Source organism: Schistocerca cancellata, chromosome 8, assembly GCF_023864275.1.
Source record: "Schistocerca cancellata isolate TAMUIC-IGC-003103 chromosome 8, iqSchCanc2.1, whole genome shotgun sequence".
NCBI classification, from domain to species: domain Eukaryota; kingdom Metazoa; phylum Arthropoda; class Insecta; order Orthoptera; family Acrididae; genus Schistocerca; species Schistocerca cancellata.
This window is the reverse complement of record NC_064633.1, coordinates 206251986-206274751: the sequence shown is the minus strand read 5'-3', so window position 1 is coordinate 206274751 and position 22766 is coordinate 206251986. Positions and strand designations below refer to the sequence as shown.

The 22766-nt window shown below is 47.2% G+C and overlaps 1 protein-coding gene across 1 annotated transcript in view; it reads right to left on the bottom strand.

Moving 5' to 3' along the window:
• Window positions 1-22766, bottom strand: part of LOC126095467 (homeobox protein ARX-like) — a 67721-nt gene that overhangs the window by 690 nt on the left and 44265 nt on the right. Inside the window, exon 3 of the mRNA XM_049910258.1 lies at window positions 6903-7099. Coding sequence (XP_049766215.1) covers window positions 6903-7099 — 197 coding nt within the window. The remainder of the gene's footprint in view (window positions 1-6902; window positions 7100-22766) is intronic.

The window sequence follows — 22766 nt, the reverse complement described above, 5'->3', positions numbered from 1 at the left end:
GGCACATAGACACAGGCAACAGAGCATGCACAATGTCGGCACTAGTACAGTGTATATCCACCTTTCGCAGCAATGCAGGCTGCTATTCTCCCATGGAGACGATCGTAGAGATGCTGGATGTAGTCCTGTGGAACGGCTTGCCATGCCATTTCCACCTGGCGCTTCAGTTGGACCAGCGTTCGTGCTGGACGTGCAGACCGCGTGAGACGACGCTTCATTCAGTCCCAAACATGCTCAATGGGGGACAGATCCGGAGATCTTGCTGGCCAGGGTAGTTGACTTACACCTTCTAGAGCACGTTGGGTGGCACGGGATACATGCGGACGTGCATTGTCCTGTTGGAACAGCAAGTTCCCTTGCCGGTCTAGGAATGGTAGAACGATGAGTTCGATGACGGTTTGGATGTACCGTGCACTATTCAGTGTCCCCTCGACGATCACCAGTGGTGTACGGCTAGTGTAGGAGATCGCTCCCCACACCATGATGCCGGGTGTTGGCCCTGTGTGCCTCGGTCGTATGCAGTCCTGATTGTGGCGCTCACCTGCACGGCGCCAAACACGCATACGACCATCATTGGCACCAAGGCAGAAGCGACTCTCATCGCTGAAGACGACACGTCTCCATTCGTCCCTCCATTCACGCCTGTCGCGACACCACTGGAGGCGGGCTGCACGATGTTGGGGCGTGAGCGGAAGACGGCCTAACGGTGTGCGGGACCGTAGCCCAGCTTCATGGAGACGGTTGCGAATGGTCCTCGCCGATACTCCAGGAGCAACAGTGTCCCTAATTTGCTGGGAAGTGGCGGTGCGGTCCCCTACGGCACTGCGTAGGATCCTACGGTCTTGGCGTGCATCCGTGCGTCGCTGCGGTCCGGTCCCAGGTCGACGGGCACGTGCACCTTCCGCCGACCACTGGCGACAACATCGATGTACTGTGGAGACCTCACGCCCCACGTGTTGAGCAATTCGGCGGTACGTCCACCCGGCCTCCCGCATGCCCACTATACGCCCTCGCTCAAAGTCCGTCAACTGCACATACGGTTCACGTCCACGCTGTCGCGGCATGCTACCAGTGTTAAAGACTGCGATGGAGCTCCGTATGCCACGGCAAACTGGCTGACACTGACGGCGGCGGTGCACAAATGCTGCGCAGCTAGCGCCATTCGACGGCCAACACCGCGGTTCCTGGTGTGTCCGCTGTGCCGTGCGTGTGATCATTGCTTGTACAGCCCTCTCGCAGTGTCCGGAGCAAGTATGGTGGGTCTGACACACCAGTGTCAATGTGTTCTTTTTTCCATTTCCAGGAGTGTACTTTTATTCATTCGCTCCTAAAATACACTGACGGATAACACATCGCACCACCAAAAACAATCAACGTACAGTACTAAAATTTCGGGAATGCATCTTTCTAGGTAACGTATGGAAGTGATTAATGTTCCAAGATCATAGGTTAACGGCGAGAACACTGCAAATGTGAAATGATCGTACATTAATAACTGGTGGTAGCCTCCAGAATGTTGAGTGCATGCATGCAAACGTGTATGCATTGTGTCGTAAGGGTGTCGGATGTCAATCTACTACATTTACGTGGTTACTCTGCAATACACTTAAGTGCCTGGCAGAGGGTTCATCGAACCATTTTCATACCACTTCTGTACCATTACACTCTCGAATGGCGCGTGGGAAAAAGGAACACCTAAATCTTTCCGTTCTAGCTCCGATTTCCCTTATTTTATTTTGATGTTGATTTCTCCCTACGTAGCTGGGTGTCAACAAAATATTTTCGCATTCGGAAGAGAAAGTTGGTGAGTGAAATTTCGTAAATAGATCTCGCGGCAAAGAAAATCGCCTTTGTTTCAGTGACTGCCACCCCAACTCGCGTATCATATCAGTGACACTCTCACCCCTATTGTGCGATAACACGAAACGAGCTGCCCTTATTTGCACTTTTTCGATTTCCTCCGTCAGTCCTATCTGGCAAGGATCCCACACCGCGCAGCAATATTCCAGCAGAGGACGGACAAGTGTAATGTAGGCTGTCTCTTTAGTGGGTTTGTCGCATCTTCTAAGCGTTCTGCCAACAAAGCGCAGTTCTTTGTTTCGCCTTCCCCACAATATTATCTGTATGGTCATTCCAATTTAAGAGGGGAACCGCACCGGAAATGACCGCGGAGAAGCCCACGGACGTTGGCGCGCCAGGTACATATAGCCTGCGGCCGCGAGCTCGCCTCCAGTTCACCACCGGCAATGGAGGGTGAAGCTTTGACAATGCCAGCCGCTCGTGCTGGCGAAACGTCAGAAAAATCATTAGATGAACGTCGGCCGAAGAACCCGAGACAGAAGCCAATAGGCAGATTGTATTCCAATTTAAGTTGCTCGTAATTGTAACTCCTACGTATTTAGTCGAATTGACAGCCCTTAGATATGTGCAATTTATCATCTACCCAAAATTTATCGGATTTATTTTAGTACCCATGTGAATGACCTCGCACTTTTCTTTGTTTAGTGCCAATCTGTGGGATGCAGTTCCACGCCTGTCGCGCTTGGAATTGTCGTCCGATGGAGACAGATCTGGTGATCGACCAGAGCAAGGCATTATGTTGACATCCTGTAGAACATGTTGGGTTAAAACAGTGGTATGTGGGCGAGCGTTATCATGTTGGAAAACACCACCTAGAATGTTGTTCATGAACGGCAACACAACAGGTGGCACTACCAGAATGACGTGCACATTTGTAGTCAGGTTGCGCGGGATAGCCACAAGACTGCTCCTAAAGTCATACGATATCGCAACCGAGACCACAACTCCAAGTGTAGGTCCAGCGTGTCTAGCCCGCAGACAGGATGGGTGTAGGCGCTCATCTGGCCTCCTCTTAACCAACACACGGCTATCACTGGCACTGAGACAGAACCAGCTTTTACCAGAAAACACAACAGACCTCCGCCCTGCGCACCATTGCTCTCTCGCTTGACGCCACTGAAGTCGCAAGTGGCGGTGGTTTGGAGTCGGTGCAAAGCACACTACAGGGTGTCTGCTCGTAGCTGTCCTTGAAGTAACTGATCCGTAACAGTTCTTTGTTTCATTGCCGGTCGACACACACACACACACACACACACACACACACACACACACACACACACAATTAGTTAAGGCTCACCGGCCAATTGACCACCTTCTTCTGTGCGGATGCACAAACAGTGCCCGAACTCTTACGGAAATCGGCAAAAAGCCGCGAGTAATGAAGTAAGGGCACTATGAATATAGTGTGGGAGAATAAGTTGAGAATGGGGTCTCACGGGAGGCGTGCCACAGATAAGTCCCTGCAGTCGCACTATCCTGTGTCCTCGGTGGCTCAAATGGATAGTCGCCCACATCCTTGCAATGCCGTTACTCCTTGGCAGCCGCATCCAACCAGCCTTTGGATATTTCGCGTCAGCAGGGGCACTTTTCAAAGTCCGCTACAACACTCTAACACTGCCTCCTGCAAAAGGTGGCCTCGGACTCGTCAACGTGCGGGCACGATCTTCTGCACTCTTTGTCCACACTATGTTGCGGCACTGGCGGGGGCCGGTCTCACCCTTAACACACAGTCTCTTAGATATCCTCCGACCAGCTTCTCTCTGCCCACCGATCAATGTGGCACCTATTTCTCCATTATTGTACCACGTCGCCAATTGGTTCATAGAACTCAGCTACGTTCGGGCCGAAAGTCACCCGTCCTCCCCATACAAAACGCTATTATCGTTTGTTTATGCTGTCAAACCCTTGCGACCCCATGGCGCTACAGCGCCCTGACATTAACTGGCGAACTGTTTGGGAGTGTGTCATGCACCCTTTTTACCGTCGTCTGTTGCTGCAATCTGGTATGTTTTAGTCTATCGCAAATTCCCGACTAATAGTCGTATTCATCGCAGAGGACTGGCCACCTCCCCACTCTTCCCTGACTGTCAGCTCGAAGACACCGACGAGCACCGTCTTACGTGCCCCCTGAAACAAAACGTTCGCCTCCTCATCCAACGAATCGTGAGCTTTTACCTCCGTGCCCCGCCAACGACGGCAACCCCAGATTTCTTATTGTTGCTTCAGACATTTCACTACCCTCTTGCTAAGCACCATACACTCATCTGGTTTCGAGAACAGGCTTTAAACTACCTCTTTCAGAGTGGTCTGCATACAGTCCTCGACTTCTGGTACAAAGTTGTGACCGCGCATAGCACCCTCACCCGAAAACCATCTTACCGACAAACTTTTACCGGTTATCTCTGCAGCGTCTTCCTTGACCCCCCTCAAAGCTGGGGTGTGCCATGCCTACCCGTCACATGATGCAACACCCTTATCCACGTTCTCATGCATCGACAAAAAAAGAAGGAATAAGACAGAATGTTATATTTTGTTGTATTTAATGTTTTTCTAAAATTTTTGTTAAACAATCATTAGTGTATGTTTAAACTGTACCTTGAAGAACTGCTGCATTGTGTATGTATATGTACTGTTAGTTTTTTCAGTAAAGATCCTTGGATTAAAAAAATGGATAGGGCGTCTGCCGTGTAAGCACGAGATCCCGGGTTCCAGTCCCGGTCGGAGCACACATTTTTAACTCTCCCCGTTGAAATATCAACGCCTGTAGGCAGCTAGGTGTATCCATTTCATTGTAATTTCTTTCTTTCATTGTTGTGCCAACTGCTGCCCAAACTGCTGCTCCAGATGCAATAGGTTTCACCACAGCCATATGCCAGAAACGACGATCTTCCCTCTCGGTAGTGCCACGTGGCCGTCTGCAGTCCGGTCTTCTTGCGACCGTACATTCTAGTGACCGCCGCTGCCAACAATCTCATGCACTGTGGCTACATTCGTGTCTAAACTTGCTGCATTATTGCAGATATAACGTCAACTTCTCGTAGCCCCTTACGCAACCTCGTTCGAACTCGGTGAGGTGTTGATAATCGCATCTTCATCGTCTTAAAGGCATTCTTGACGAGCATAGACTCACTGCGTCCAGTCTCGAAGGTGACTAACGCTCACGAATGTTACGGCACGTATTTAAAGCAAACCTGATTTGCATCCTCACTGTGGTGCTACTGCCACCACTCTTATGTAGCTGGCACGAAATTTGAGTAGACGCCGTCTTTCAGATGTAGAAACATGCCTACTAATTTTCGTTTATGTCGCACAACTCGTCCTCGGTGCTGCGATTTTTTTTCGTCACTGTTTTCTATTCAGATTTAAAGCTACGAATACACAGGATGTTTACAAATGAGTTGTGCAATTTTAAAAATTAATAATAAATTCATTCATTGATTTATAGGGGCTAGCCTTGAAGCACGACTGTCCAAGTTTTTGACGCACTGTCTACTATTCGTTTGTAATGCTTACTGCACAGGCATAGCGTCTGTTTCCAAGATGGCGTCGTGACAGGAAAAGACCTTCTCTATGCTCCGTTTTGTGGTGTACAGATCTGTGGTTATAGTGGAGCGTTTACGAATGACTCACCACACAATAATAATACAGGTACGTGTTACCGACAGGTCGTGGGAACGAGGTGTATTTGCAAGCAGGCACGGTAGCTCAGCGTGTTCGGTCAGAGGGTTAGTTGCCCTCTGTAATAAAAAACTGAGTTAACCGTTCGACGACGAACTTCACGGGTGTCTTACGACGTCCGTTACGAGCAGATGCAACGAACGAAAGCGAACAAAATGAGATTTTAAAAAAATAAAAAATAATGAAAAAACGAACAAAGTGGAACTGGTACGGGCCCTTAGACCTGCAGACAAAGTGAAATGGCGTGACTTTTGAGAAGAGCTGTAGTTGAAAATGGAGGACGCTGGTATGTAGACTAGTCTTCTGCGATGAAGCCACTTCCCATGTAAGTGGCAAGGTGAACACACACATTGTCCGTACCAGGGGAAGCGAGAAATCATAGGGAATACCTAATACAGGGTGTTTCAAAAATGACCGGTATATTTGAAACGGCAATAAAAACTAAACGAGCAGCGATAGAAATACACCGTTTGTTGCAATATGCTTGGGACAACAGTACATTTTCAGGCAGACAAACTTTCGAAATTACAGTAGTTACAATTTTCAACAACAGATGGCGCTGCAAGCGATGTGAACGATATAGAAGACAACGCAGTCTGTGGGTGCGCCATTCTGTACGTCGTCTTTCTGCTGTAAGCGTGTGCTGTTCACAACGTGCACGTGTGCTGTAGACAACATGGTTTATTCCTTAGAACAGAGGATTTTTCTGGTGTTGGAATTCCACCGCCTAGAACACAGTATTGTTGCAACAAGACGAAGTTTTCATCGGAGGTTTAATGTAACCAAAGGACCGAAAAGCGATACAATAAAGGATCTGTTTGAAAAATTTCAACGGACTGGGAACGTGACGGATGAACGTGCTGGAAAGGTAGGGCGACCGTGTACGGCAATCACAGAGGGCAACGCGCAGCTAGTGCAGCAGGTGATCCAACAGCGGCCTTGGGTTTCCGTTCGCCGTGTTGCAGCAGAAAGACGATGTACAGAATAGCGCACCCACAGACTGCGTTGTCTTCTATATCGTTCACATCGCTTGCAGCGCCATCTGTTGTTGAAAATTGTAACTACTGTAATTTCGAAAGTTTGTCCGCCTGAAAATGTACTGTTGTCCCAAGCACATTGCAACAAACGGTGTATTTCTATCGCTGCTCGTTTAGTTTTTATTGCCGTTTCAAATATACCGGTCATTTTTGAAACACCCTGTAGATAAAAGGTACAAAAATTTCTCCATTCCTCCACAGATGATGCAAGCAATTGCTACAGATACCATGTATCGTATCGAGTCTGATATTGGAGCAGTCGTGAGGCTGGAGATGCTAGCGGCAAAAACTGAGAACGGTGAGAGGTAGCGTGTGAGTCGTGCCTACCTGTACCCTGGCCTCGGTGAGGTCGATCTTCATGGCGATCTCCTCTCGCGTGTAGATGTCGGGGTAGTGCGTCTCCTGGAAGGCGCGCTCCAGCTCCTTCAGCTGGGCCGACGTGAAGGTGGTGCGGATGCGGCGCTGCTTGCGCTTCTCCGTGAGCACGCCCTCGTGGCCCGGGTACACCTTGTACGGCAGGCCCGCTGCAACACACCACCCTGTCACACACTTCACTCGCCCATCCACATACAGCTAACCTAACAGTCTCACAACCTCATACACACGAGACTTCTAGCACTGCTGAGGAACCGCACCGCTATACAAAACTAAGAACAGGATACGTAAAGTAACATTAAGATACGCTGAAGTGACAGAAGTCATGGGACAGCGATAGGCACATATACATATGGCGCTAGTATTGAGTACACAAGGTATAAAAGGGCAGTAAATTGGAGTAGCTTGTAACGTATTACTATGTTTACGACGTTGCTCATCGAGCCACATACGTTATCTCGCATTTCTAGCTGCTTCTCCCACACAAATAATGATAAAATTTCAGAAATTCAGGGTCACCACCAGCCCAAGCCCTTTCTAACCATTTAGAAAAAAAACGGAGCTGGAAAATATTAGTTTAATTGCTTCAATAATTTAATTACAAGTACACAAATTTCTTTAAGCAGCCAGATAAATAGCACTCCATATCGTGCATGAAGCAACTTGATTAATCCAGGATTGGAAATCGGAGTAAGGGGGTAAGATCGACAACAAAGAATTTATCTTTCACGTAGATTATTTATTGTAACTAAATATTTAGTTGCACATCCTAACTACACATAACTGGTGCCTGACTCGAAATACACTCCTGGAAATTGAAATAAGAACACCGTGAATTCATTGTCCCAGGAAGGGGAAACTTTATTGACACATTCCTGGGGTCAGATACATCACATGATCACCCTGACAGAACCACAGGCACATAGACACAGGCAACAGAGCATGCACAATGTCGGCACTAGTACAGTGTATATCCACCTTTCGCAGCAATGCAGGCTGCTATTCTCCCATGGAGACGATCGTAGAGATGCTGGATGTAGTCCTGTGGAACGGCTTGCCATGCCATTTCCACCTGGCGCCTCAGTTGGACCAGCGTTCGTGCTGGACGTGCAGACCGCGTGAGACGACACTTCATCCAGTCCCAAACATGCTCAATGGGGGACAGATCCGGAGATCTTGCTGGCCAGGGTAGTTGACTTACACCTTCTAGAGCACGTTGGGTGGCACGGGACACATGCGGACGTGCATTGTCCTGTTGGAACAGCAAGTTTCCTTGCCGGTCTAGGAATGGTAGAACGATCGGTTCGATGACGGTTTGGACGTACCGTGCACTATTCAGTGTCCCCTCGACGATCACCAGTGGTGTACGGCCAGTGTAGGAGATCGCTCCCCACACCATGATGCCGCGTGTTGGCCCTGTGTGCCTCGGTCGTATGCAGTCCTGATTGTGGCGCTCACCTGCACGGCGCCAAACACGCATACGACCATCATTGGCACCAAGGCAGAAGCGACTCTCATCGCTGAAGACGACACGTCTCCATTCGTCCCTCCATTCACGCCTGTCGCGACACCACTGGAGGCGGGCTGCACGATGTTGGGGCGTGAGCGGAAGACGGCCTAACGGTGTGCGGGACCGTAGCCCAGCTTCATGGAGATGGTTGCGAATGGTCCTCGCCGATACCCCAGGAGCAACAGTGTCCCTAATTTGCTGGGAAGTGGCGGTGCGTCCCCTACGGCACTGCGTAGGATCCTACGGTCGTGGCGTGCATCCGTGCGTCACTGCGGTCCGGTCCCAGGTCGACGGGCACGTGCACCTTCCGCCGACCACTGGCGACAACATCGATGTACTGTGGAGACCTCACGCCCCACGTGTTGAGCAATTCGGCGGTACGTCCACCCGGCCTCCCGCATGCCCACTATACGCCCTCGCTCAAAGTCCGTCAACTGCACATACGGTTCACGTCCACGCTGTCGCGGCATGCTACCAGTGTTAAAGACTGCGATGGAGCTCCGTATGCCACGGCAAACTGGCTGACACTGACGGTGGCGGTGCACAAATGCTGCGCAGCTAGCGCCATTCGACGGCCAACACCGCGGTTCCTGGTGTGTCCGCTGTGCCGTGCGTGTGATCATTGCTTGTACAGCCCTCTCGCAGTGTCCGGAGCAAGTATGGTGGGTCTGACACACCGGTGTCAATGTGTTCTTTTTTCCATTTCCAGGAGTGTATTTAAGTAAGAATTACGTGAGAATGAAACGGAGCACAATTTAACTACAGCAATAAGAAACATAGAAGACGGGGGTGGGAGACAATTATACTATCATCTCCTTTGCATTAATACCATAAAAATATCTCAGTGAGATTTGCATTACGATTCTACGCATGCACTATTCTGGACAGAGGTTTAAGCAATACACAAGACTGTGCGATAATTATTTAACATACTAACTGCGTCTGCGTTTGCAAACGGCCGAACTAGAGCACGTGGTGCATTCTGACTCAAACTGTTGTGCTGATTTGTAGAAAGCGCACGAAAGAACAGATTTTCTTGCAGAAATTGTAGCTCATTAAACACGCAAACTGTTAAAATAAAGCCTATTGCGGTGCCGTGGTGGACCAGAAGGGTCACTGATTACCAAACACGTGGCACAAAATCGACAAAAGCAATTTCCACAAAATATAAGATTAAAAATCATTAAAAAACATAACTCGCTTCACACGCTTCAGTTAAGCTGAAGTTCTTAAGTATTTCACCAGTTAAACATAACGAAGTCCTAACTCAACCTGATTCCTATGCCCTGAAACCCCCCTTAAGAGCTACGATCCGTACTCACCAAGCGTTCACCGAAGAGACCCCTTTCTCATTCCAGATCACCTAGCTCCCCGTGCAGCGGAAGCTACCAGAAGGGTAGCCCTCCGTCACCAACCTCACACACAAAAACAGCCTTCGACGAAGATGGGTAAACCTCTCTGTTCAGGTACTGGAAACCTAAGTTGGTCATCCTGTGCTCTCCTTTGAACGAGAAGCAACATCGTCTGCTCCCAGCAGACGATGACCAATTCAGCGATTCTCACAAAACAAAACCGAAACCCACATTAAAACACACATATAATAATCAATAGGCCTTATTTGAGTGCTCAGTCTTTCTGGAAGAGTTCATGAATTGAGCTAAAATCAGGTAGTAAAATGAATAGGTTGGACCGAATTCGACAAGCGTCTTATGAAACGACTTCACACAGGCGTTTCAAGCTGTCACTTGTACGCAGGTGATCCATGTGAAAATGTTTCCGATTCGGTTACAGCCGCACCACGGGAATTAAGACTTTCAACGCGGGATGATAATTGGAGCCAGACGCATGGGACATTCCATTTCGGAAATCGATAGGGAATTCAGTATTTCAAGCGCCACAGTGTCAAGAGTGTGCAGAGAATTATACATTTCAGGCGTTACATCTCACCACTGACAACGCAGTGGCCGACGGCCTTCATTTAACGATCGAGAGCAGCGCCGTTAGCGTAGAGTTGTCAGTGTCCAGAAAAGGAACATTGATTGAAATAAGCGCAGATGTCAATGTGGGATATATCACGTACGAATCCATCAGGACTATGCAGTCAAATTTAGCGTTAATGGACTGAGGCAAAAGACGACCGATGCGACTGCATTTACCAACAGCAAGACGTCACCTGCAGCGCCTCTCCTGAGATCGTGACCATATCGGTTGGTAAAAGCTGATGGTAGGGTTTGAGTGCGGCACAGACCATACACAGCCACGGACCCGAGTTGCCAACAAGACACTGTGCAAGCTGGTTGTGGCTCCATAATGATGTGGGCTCTGTTTACAAGGCTTGGACTGGGTCCTCTGGTCCAACTGAATCGACCTCTGACTGGAAATGGTTATGTCTGGCTACTTGGAGACCATTTGCAACATTCATAGACTTCATGTTCCCGAACAATAATGGAATTTTTATGGATGACTACGCTATGTCGCTGGGGAACAATGGTTCGCGATTGGTTTGAAGAACATCCAGCATAATTCGAGCAAATGATTTGGCCACCCGGGTCACCCAAAATGAATCTTATCGAACATTTATGGGACGTAATCGAGAGGTCAGTTTGTGCACAAATGTGGTTGATTGCCGTGCGGAGGACGAGGGTTCGATTCCAGTACTGAAGGGATACTTCCTTGGTGGAAGTACCGGGAACGGGGTGCACTCAGCCCTTGTGAGACCAATTGAGGAGTGGTTAGACACTGGATTCCCATTCGGGAGGACGACGGTTCAATCCCGCGTCCGCCGGCCGCGGTGGTCTAGCGGTTCTGGCGCTGCTGTCCGGAACCGCAGGACTGCTACGGTCGCAGGTTCGAATCCTGCCTCGGGCATGGGTGTATGTGATGTCATTAGGTTAGTTAGGTTTAAGTAGTTCTAAGTTCTAGGGGACTTATGAACTAAGATGTTGAGTCCCATAGTGCTCAGAGCCATTTGAACCATTTTTGAATCCCGCGTCCGGCCATCCTGATTTAGGTTTTCCGTGATTTCCCTAAATCACTCCAGGCAAATGCCGGGATGGTTCCTCTGAAAGGGCACGGCCGACTTCCTTCCAAATCCTTCCTTAATCCGATGAGTCCGATGACCACGCTGTCTGGTCTCCTTCCCCAAACAACCAACCAACCAACCAACCAACCAACGAATTGAGGCTCCAGGTCACGAAAACCGACAACGGGGGGGGGGGGGGGGGAGAGAGCAGTGTGCTAACCTCACGCCCCTTCATACCGCATCCAATGACGTTACTGTCGGAGGATGACACGGCGGTCGGTCGGTACCGATGGGCCGCCAGGTTTGTGGACAGAGTTTACGTTTACCGTCTGTATATACAAGGCCTTTCGAGTAGATGACAATTCTTCGGAACTGTTGAGATCCATGAGTCAACTAACCATGACTAGTGTGTGTAACCCGCTCGTTGCGGGGTAAAAGACGTATGCAAACAGCATTAAACTTAAAGAAGAATGCAATAATGCTAATCTGAAAGATGACAGGCGTGAATGTTACCGATCATTCATTTAATATGTCACGCCTGCAACTATCTGCAGAAGGAAAGAAGGAATAGTAGTAACAGATTAGGGAAAGATCATTTGGCGTTCCAGAGACACGTAGCACAGGCGAAGCAATACTGACCCTACGACGTATCTTAGAAGACAGGCTGGAGAAAGAAAAACGTATATTTCTAGTGTTTTCAGTATCTGCAGCCGTTGTTTCTCAGATGGTACTTTAATTATGTGTATCACTTACATAAAAACAAATGCTGTCCGTGTTTCATATGCTCTTATCCACATGCTGAACATAATTACAGTGTGGCTATAATTAAACTTTGAAGCTTGAGCCAATGTAGACGGAAAACTGTTTATCGTATGTGTTGAATCTTGCCTTAACGTCAAAACGTGACGTCTAGGAACCCTGCCTTTTCGGATCGCTGGACAACATTCAAACCAGTCGTATTACTGAGTTTTATTACGAAATGAACAATGACAATACTTAACTTTTACAATAACACAGAAGCGTCGCAAGCAAAGGGCAATATGTAAAAAATAAATCTCTACAGTATATACAATTCCTAATAAGAGGGGCGTTTGAAAAGTCCACGCTAAGTCCAAGAGATGGCACCACCGGCGCGTATCGAGGTCATGTTTAGTTAGTAGCATCTTTGGAAAGAACGCACACCAAGTTTCAGCCACACTGGTCTATTTCTTTGTGTTTGGCATTCGTGTGAATCAAGGAAGTCGAGTGATTGTCAAAAAATGCACAAAAAGAATTTCATGTGGTGATTAAACATTACTGTATGAAAGGCAAAACGCCTTGGGAGACTAAAGAGAAGCTTGATACACATTACGGTGACTCTGATCTTCGATTAGAACAGTTTATAAGTGGTTTCAAAATTTTCGGAGTGGCCATATGGGCACAAGTGATACTGAACGTTCTGGGCGCCCTGCAGAGGTTACGACTACAGAAATCATTGATAAAATCCACGATATGGTGATGGATGACAGAAGAGTTAAGGGGCGTGAGATTGCTAGTGCTGTGGGCACCTCCAATGAACGGGTGCATAATATTGTGCATAAACATTAGGACATGAAAAAACTATCCGCAAGATGGGTTCCGCGATTGCTCACGCTTGACCAAAAACAGATTCGTGTGAAGTGTTACAAGGATGGTTTGCAGCTGTTAAGGAAGAATCCGCAGGGCTTTAGGCGTCTTTTCGTCACTGTGTATGAATGGATACATCACTATACTCCTGAGACCAAACAACAATCTAAACAATGGGTTACCAAGGGAGAATCTGCACCAAAAAGTGCGAAGACCATTCCTTCAGTCGGAAAGGTTATGGAGACTGTCTTTTGGGATTCCCAAGGGATAATCCTCATCGACTATCTGGAAAAGGGTAAAACTATTACAGGTGCATATTATTCATCGTTATTGGACCGTCTGAAAACCGAGCTGCAAGAAAAACGCCAGCGATTGGACCGCAAAAAAGTCCTTTTCCGTCACGACAATGCACCAGCACACGCCTCAGCAGTTGCGGTCGCAAACTTAATGGAAATAGGATTCCAACTCGTTTCACATCCCCCCTTTTCTCCAGACTTGGCTCCCTGTGACTACTATTTGTTCCCCAATTTGAAGAAATGGCTGGAGGGACAAAGATTTTATTCAAACGAGGAGACGATTGTAGCATCTAATAGCTGTATTGCAGACTTGGACAATTCCTATTATTCGGAAGGAATCAACAAATTAGAACAGCGTTGGACGAAGTGTATAAGTCTAAAAGGAGACTATGTCGGAAAATACAAAAGGTTTACCCCAAACACGTAAGTAGTTTTTATTTTTGCACGGACTTTTCAAACGCCCCTCGTACAGTTGACTCAGGTCGCTACTCGTGAAGCTCCAGTAGAACTCGGCCGCAGCCAGTTGCGCGCGGCGCTTATGCCGTCTCTGCTCTCTCGTTCCCGAGTGGCGTGCCGGTAATGACTTCACGCCGCAACAGTATGGGTATCCAACTTTATAGGAATGATGTTCAGACGCCGCGCGGGATTAGCCGAGCGGTCGCCGGCACGGTAGCTCAGCGTGTTCGGTCAGAGGGTTAGCAGCCCCCTGTAATAAAAAAAACTGAGTTAATCGATCAACAACGATCTTAAGCGGATGTCTTACGATGTCCGCCCCGAGCACATGCAACGAACGAAAGCGAACAAAATGAGAACAATAATAAAAAGCGGTCTAAGGCGCTGCGGTCATGGACTGTGCGGCTGGTCCTGGCGGAGGTTCAAGTCCTCCCTCGAGCATGGGTGTGTGTGTTTGTCCTTAGGATACTTTAGGTTAAGTAGTGTGTAAGCTTCGGGACTGATGACCTTAGCAGTTAAGTCCCATAAGATTTCACACACATTTGAAATTTTTTTTGATGTTCAGACTGTGCGCTGCAGGATTTGCGTAGTTAGTAGTGTTAATGCCATGGATGGTTGAAATAAGAAACATCAGTGTGCATTACAGTTGAAGACGGTCAACATGGGCCTGGACACGGTGAGTAGTGTTACTCGTAAAGCTGTTTTATGTAAACCACAGCAGTAGTGCAGCTGATCTTCGCATTAAAGGAATACCGAAAGGTCTTCTTTCCGCACCGGGGTTGAGAAACAGGATTCGCACGTTCGAATTATCTGGGAATTTGGGAATTTTTTCCAGAGGGCAGTTGCACTACAAATTGCTGTTGAAGTTACTGTTGCCATAGCTGAGAATGCTGTATGCAATGCGCAGTCATCAAGCAGTGCACAAGCTGTGGCACGATAGCTAACATTCCATGGTCCACCGTTCCAAAAGCCCTGCTAACAACAGTGCGGTTCCGGGCTGTCGTGAATGCAGGTGGTTGTCACAATGAGCAACGTTTGTAACCCGGAACGTAAACGTGGTACGTGATTAACGAATGTTACCGTCTCACGTGGAAATTAAAATGTGTTTCTTTCAATGGTTTATTCGTTATTTCTCTTCCGCATGTCATTACAAAAGTTTCCACAAAGTTTCATTGCCCGACGACCACTCTCAAGCATCGAAGATTTACTTATAACCATCCCGTACATATATAGCTTCTATAAATGTAGAGACAGAGTTTGATAATATAGTCACAGAAGAAGCCAAGTAGCACAGTCGTGTAGTGGTTATGATACTAAACTGCTGCCTGGAGGGTCGTGAGTTCAAAACTCATCTGGACTTTACAATTTTAATTTCTAATTCGGTTCGAGTACATTCTAGAAGTATCCACAAACATCAAGAATCATTGTACTGGAATACTGTATATACAGGATTGTTCATTGATCGTGACCGGGCCAAATATCTCACGAAATAAGCGTCAAACGAAAAAACTACAAGGAACGAAAATTGTCTAGCTTGAAGGGGGAAACCAGATGGCGCTATGGTTGGCCAGCTAGATGGCGCTGCCGTAGGTCAAACGCATACTAACTCCGTTTTTTTAAATAGGAACCCCATTTTTTATTACATATTCGAGTAGTACTTAAAGAAATATGAACGTTTTAGTTGGACCAGTTTTTCGCTTTGTGCTGTAATAGTCACAAACATATGGCTCACAATTTTGGACGAACAGTTGGTAACAGGTAGGATTTTAAATTAAAATTCAGAACGTAGGTACGTTTGAACATTTTATTTTCGGTTGTTCCAATGTGATACATGTACCTTTGTGAACTTATCATTTCTGAGAAAGCATGCTGTTACAGCGTGATTACTTGTAAATACCACAATAATGCAATAAATGCTCAAAATGGTGTGCGTTAATCTCAATGCATTTGGCAATACGTGTAACGACATTCCTCCGAACAGCGAGTATTTCGCCTTACGTAATGTTCGCACATGCACTGACAATGCGCTGACGCATGTTTTCAGGCGTTGTCGGTGGATCACGATAGCAAATATCCTTCAACTTTCCCCACAGAAAGAAATCCGGGGACGTCAGATCCGGTGAACGTGCGGGCTACGGTATGCTGCTTCGACGACCAATCCACCTGTCATGAAATACGCTATTCAATACAGCTTCAACAGAACGCGAGCTATGTGCCGGACATCCATCATGTTTGAAGTACATCGCCATTCTGTCATGCAATGAAACATCTTGTAGTAACATCGGTAGAACATTACGTAGGAAATCAGCACACACTGCACTATTTATATTGTCATCGATAGGAGAAATGGGGGCCAATTATCCTAACTCCCATAATGCCTCACCATACATTAACCCGCCAAGGCAGCTGATGTTCCACTTGTCGCAGCCATCGTGGATTTTCCGTTGCCAAATAGTGCATATTATGCCGGTTTACATTACCGCTGTTGGTGAATGACGCTTCGTCGCTAAATAGAACGAGTGCAAAAAAAAAAAAAAAACTGTCATCGTCCCGTAATTTCTCTTGTGCCCAGTGGTAGAACTGTATAAGACGTTCAAAGTCGTTGCCATGCAATTCCTGATTCATAGAAATGTGGTACGGGTGCAATCGATGTTGATGTAACATTCTCTTAACACGACGTTTTTGTGATTCCCGATTCTTGCGCAGTTTGTCTGCTACTGATGTGCGGATTAGCCGCGACAGTAGCTAAAACACCTACTTGGGCGTCATCATTTGTTACAGGTCGTGGTTGACGTTTCACATGTGGCTGAACACTTCCTATTTCCTTAAATAACGTAACTATCCGGCGAACGGTCCGGACTCTTGGATGATATCGTCCATGATACCGAGCAGCATACATAGCACACGCCCGTTGGGCATTTTGATCACAATAGCCATACACCAACACGATATCGACCTTTTCCGCAATTGGTAAACGGTCCACTTTAAGACGGGTAATGTATCACGAAGCAAATACCGTCCGCACTGGCGGAATGTTACGTGATATCACCTACTTATACGTTAGTGACTATTACAGCGCCTTCTATCACAAAGCGAAAGAAGTGGTCCAATTAAAACATTCATATTTCTTTGCGTACTACACGGTTATGTAATAAAAATGGGGGTTCCTATTTAAAACCAGTTGATATCCGTTTGACCTATGGCAGCGCCATCTAGCGGGCCAACCATAGCGCCATCTGGTTTCCCCTTTCAAGCTAGACGAGTTTCGTTCTTTGTAGTTTTTCGTTTGATGCTTATTTCGTGAGATATTTGGTCCGGTCACTATCAATGGACCATCCTGTATACTGTAAGTGTTCTGGCCGCAGGCAGTTCGCTCCGCGCTCTTGTAGGTGCAAGTGCTGAATAAACCTTCGTTGCCGGCATGGGTGGCCAAGCGGTTAAAGGTGCTACAGTCTGGAACCGCGCGACCGCGACGGTCGCAGGTTCGAATCCTGCCTCGGGCATGGATGTGTGTGATGTCCTTAGGTTAGTTAGGTTTAAGTAGTTCTAAGTTCTAGGGGACTGATGACCTTAGAAGTTAAGTCCCATAGTGCTCAGAGCCATTTGAAACCTTCGTTAAGTGAAGTTAGTGTTCATTCATCTGATTATACCAACTTCTACGTGACAATATATATTGGAATATGTACAACTTCTTGAGATTCTTAAGTTAAATGTGGACGACGAACAGTAGAAGTAGGAGAAGAACAGAAGCTTTTTGAATGAGATGCTACAGAACCTTTTTTATGATTGTGGGTAGGTAATGTAACTGAATCGAACTGGAAACAATAACAAATATGTACATCTATGTATACATACATAGTCAGGAAGCCACCTTATGGTGTGTGGCAGATGGTTACTTTATATATTAGGATAATTTACCCCCTTTCCTGATCCAGTAGCGTCTGGTTCGCCGGAGAAACGACTGCTTGTGAACCACTGTGTGCCCTCGAATCTCTCATATTTTTACTTCATGACCTTTTCACGAGATATACGTGGAAGGAAGCATTACACTGGTTGACTCTTCTAGGAACGTACGTTCTCGGAACTTTATCGGTAGAGCGTAACGTGATGCAGAACGCCTCTCTTGCAGCGTGTGCCACTGGAGTTGGCCGAGCATCTCCGTGACGCTTTCACGCTTACTAAATGAATCTATAACGAAATGCGCTGCTCTTCTCTGGATCTTCTCTATAGCCTTTATAAAGCCCTTGATAGGACACACACTGAGACACAAGGGAATAATTAACTGGGTAAGAAACGTATACGTACAAGGTTAACGTTGTAGAGGGCAAGCAATGCTTGAATGTGTTGATTAGGTTCAAATGGATGCAGACTCCGGGAGTTATGCAGGTTTGTAAGACGTCCACAAGAGAGAGCAGCGTGCAGAGTTGATCAAACTATTTTGAACGCGAGGATTTGGGACTCCCTCTACTACTAAGTCTTTGTCGACTGTGCAGAGAACCATTCAATGGCCTGCTACTCTCCCCCGCATCTCTCAAGAAATTTACTGTGTGAGGCGGCTGTGTGCTAAGACAATGAACCCGTATTCGGCAGTCGGCGGCTGGAGTCCTTACAGATTTTGGTTTTTGCGTGGTTTACTTAAACTGCCGAAGGCAATTGCCGGGGTGGTTCCTTTGAAGTTAATTCAATTCAATTCCTTCCTCCATTCCAGTCTGTACTCCGTCCTAGTGACCTTATCTTCGATGGAACGTTAAACCCTAATATTCCTTTCTTCTCGATAAATTTTTGGGAATAGTGTGAAACCGTGCAGACCAGCGGTAAACTGCTGTTGTCTTTGGGTCAATATGACCTGGAAAAGTCTGTTCTTTCGTAAATCCTTTATTTTTATACGCTAGCGCTCCAAATTCAACGACTTTGTTTATCAATAAATTCCAAATGAATGTCTCAAATGAAAAGAAAGTTTTTCCACACTTTGTTATACCTTAATTTTCTACACATGTTGAGAGGTGAAAAGAATGAGATCAAATTCCACTTGAAGCGAGTATTAGTTTGTTAGTATCGGCTGGGGTGTATAAATCGTACGGTTATTCAACGAAGTCTGTAGAATCCAGAAACAGGTAGTACTGTCGTTTATTCCATAATGTCAACGAAACGAATCACTTGCAACACGTGTGTTAGGCTTCGCTGCCAAGTCTGATCGAAGGGCACGAAAAGCAAATGACATGTTAGGACCTGTGCCGGCCGCTGTGGCCGAGCGGTTCTAGACGCTTCAGTCCGGAACTGCGCTACTGCTACAGTCGCAGGTTCGAATCCTGCCTCGGCCATGGATGCGTGTGATGTCCTTAGGTTGGTTAGGTTTAAGTAGTTCTAAGTTCTAGGGGACTGATGACCTCAGATGTTAAGTCTCATAGTGCTCAGAGCCATTTGAACTAGGATTATCGATAATCGGTGTCCGTCCTACGTTGTCAAAATACATTTCTGTTTCACGTTCCTCTGTTTCGTTCTGCAGTGATATATCGCTTCCGGAGATTCGTGGAACAGCCTCATCGATAGTCATCATGGTATCGTCGTGATTGTTCTGTGTATCTGTGCTGTCATTTGTTACATCTGTGATACCTATCTCTGATTTATGTCGGCTTTCTGCTGGCTGCGTGGTTGGCACTTCGTTTCCATTTATCTGTTCGTGCAAATCACCGCCATGTTGTTTGATTGCACCTTCTGTATTACGATCAACAAAGGATAATTTTTGGTCAGTCATTTCGATCATGCAATTACCAAAAAATTAATAAAAACCACAAGAAAAAATTTTACGTAAATAAATCTTGCACTTGAAACCTGTAGTTTCCTGTGAAATCGCGTTTCGATAAATTCCTGTCAATTTGTCTAGAAGTGTTACGACACAAATGATTGAAATTTGCGTAATAATTTACACTATACTGATAAGTCAAAGTATGGTATGATTTTTGAGTCCTTTCGATTAATAAATTTACTACTACGGAATCGGCGAGGGACAAGGAAAGAAAGCTAACTATGATCGCTACTAAGTGTAACCATGCAGACTATTGCGCAGATTTCCTACCTTCTCTGCATAGTCAAGCAGCTCTCTTACGTCTCCAGTGATGGCTAAATTGCTCCGTTTAATTCTCTGTTCCTCGTTTTTTATATTACGCACCTAGTTTTCATATAATACATCTTTCGTTGCACTCGTATTCATGCAATATGAAAATAGACAAAAATTAGCTTTCTTTTACACAGTAACGACAAAATTTTGCGTTTGTTCACTTAACATTCGCTAGAAAAAGTCTGTTCATGTTTAGCTATGACTTTGTCCTGGAAAATAGGTTGCCAATTGTGTTTGTCTGTTTGTCGTTTTTGGAATAACCGTGCTGGGGGGCAGCCCAACAGCTAACACAAAGAACATGAATCGGCATGAAATTTACATAATGAGAGATAATTACTGCTTGCAGTACTGGAATTAAAGCATGGATTCTTGTTGCAACTAAATTGGTGTCCTGAACATTCTTACTTGTAACATAAGAAAAATACAATGCAACGTACCAAAACTGAAGTCACGAAAAGGAATAATGTACACTCCTGGAAATGGAAAAAAGAACACATTGACACCGGTGTGTCAGACCCACCATACTTGCTCCGGACACTGCGAGAGGGCTGTACAAGCAATGATCACACGCACGGCACAGCGGACACACCAGGAACCGCGGTGTTGGCCGTCGAATGGCGCTAGCTGCGCAGCATTTGTGCACCGCCGCCGTCAGTGTCAGCCAGTTTGCCGTGGCATACGGAGCTCCATCGCAGTCTTTAACACTGGTAGCATGCCGCGACAGCGTGGACGTGAACCGTATGTGCAGTTGACAGACTTTGAGCGAGGGCGTATAGTGGGCATGCGGGAGCCCGGGTGGACGTACCGCCGAATTGCTCAACACGTGGGGCGTGAGGTCTCCACAGTACATCGATGTTGTCGCCAGTGGTCGGCGGAAGGTGCACGTGCCCGTCGACCTGGGACCGGACCGCAGCGACGCACGGATGCACGCCAAGACCGTAGGATCCTACGCAGTGCCGTAGGGGACCGCACCGCCACTTCCCAGCAAATTAGGGACACTGTTGCTGCTGGGGTATCGGCGAGGACCATTCGCAACCGTCTCCATGAAGCTGGGCTACGGTCCCGCACACCGTTAGGCCGTCTTCCGCTCACGCCCCAACATCGTGCAGCCCGCCTCCAGTGGTGTCGCGACAGGCGTGAATGGAGGGACGAATGGAGACGTGTCGTCTTCAGCGATGAGAGTCGCTTCTGCCTTGGTGCCAATGATGGCCGTATGCGTGTTTGGCGCCGTGCAGGTGAGCGCCACAATCAGGACTGCATACGACCGAGGCACACAGGGCCAACACCCGGCATCATGGTGTGGGGAGCGATCTCCTACACTGGCCGTACACCACTGGTGATCGTCGAGGGGACACTGAATAGTGCACGGTACATCCAAACCGTCATCGAACCCATCGTTCTACCATTCCTAGACCGGCAAGGGAACTTGCTGTTCCAACAGGACACTGCACGTCCGCATGTATCCCGTGCCACCCAACGTGCTCTAGAAGGTGTAAGTCAACTACCCTGGCCAGCAAGATCTCCGGATCTGTCCCCCATTGAGCATGTTTGGGACTGGATGAAGCGTCGTCTCACGCGGTCTGCACGTCCAGCACGAACGCTGGTCCAACTGAGGCGCCAGGTGGAAATGGCATGGCAAGCCGTTCCACAGGACTACATCCAGCATCTCTACGATCGTCTCCATGGGAGAATAGCAGCCTGCATTGCTGCGAAAGGTGGATATACACTGTACTAGTGCCGACATTGTGCATGCTCTGTTGCCTGTGTCTATGTGCCTGTGGTTCTGTCAGTGTGATCATGTGATGTATCTGACCCCAGGAATGTGTCAATAAAGTTTCCCCTTCCTGGGACAATGAATTCACGGTGTTCTTATTTCAATTTCCAGGAGTGTATATAGGATAGCCAGCCGGTGTGGCCGTGCAGTTCTAGGCGCTTGTCTGGAACCGCGTGGCCGCTACGGTCGCAGGTTCGAATCTTGCCTCGGGCATGGATGCGTGTGATGTCCTTAGGTTAGTTAGGTTTAAGTAGTTCTAAGTTTAGGGGACTGATGACCTCAGATGTTAAGTCCCATTGTGCTTAGAGCCATTTGATTTTTTACTAGCACCTGAACAGTGTTTCGGAAACTATACTCTCACGTGACAAAAGTCATGAGATACCTACTAACGTGGTGTCGGACATCCTTTTGCCCCGCCTAGTGTAGCAATTCGACGAGGCATGGACTCCACAAGTCGCTCGAAATCGCCAGCAGGAATACTGAGCCAAGCTGCCTCTGTACTAGTGCACAATTGCGGAAGTATTGCACGTGCAGTACTTTGTGCACGAATTGACCTCACGATTATGTCCCACAAATGTTCGATAGGACTCATGGCGGGCGATCTGGGTGGCCAAATCATTCACTCGAATTGTCCGGAATGTTCTTCAATGAATCGCGTAAAATTGGGGCCTGGTAACATGGCGCATTGACCATAAAAATTCCATCGTTGTAATCCATTAATGGCTGCAAATAGTCTCCAAGTAGCCGAACATAACCATTTCCAGTCAATGATCGGGTCAGTTGGGCCAGAGCTCGTGCTCATTCCATGTAAAGGCAGCACACTACTAGGCACCACTAGCTTCCACAGTGCTGTATTGACAACTTGGGATCATGGCTTCGTGGGATATGCGTCGCACTTGAACCCTACTATCAGCTCTTAGCAACTGAAATTGGAACTCATCCGACCAGAACACGGTTCTCCAGCCGTCTAGGATCCAACGGACATGAGCCCAGGAAAGATGCTGCAGGCGATATCGTGCACTTAGCAAAGGCAATCTT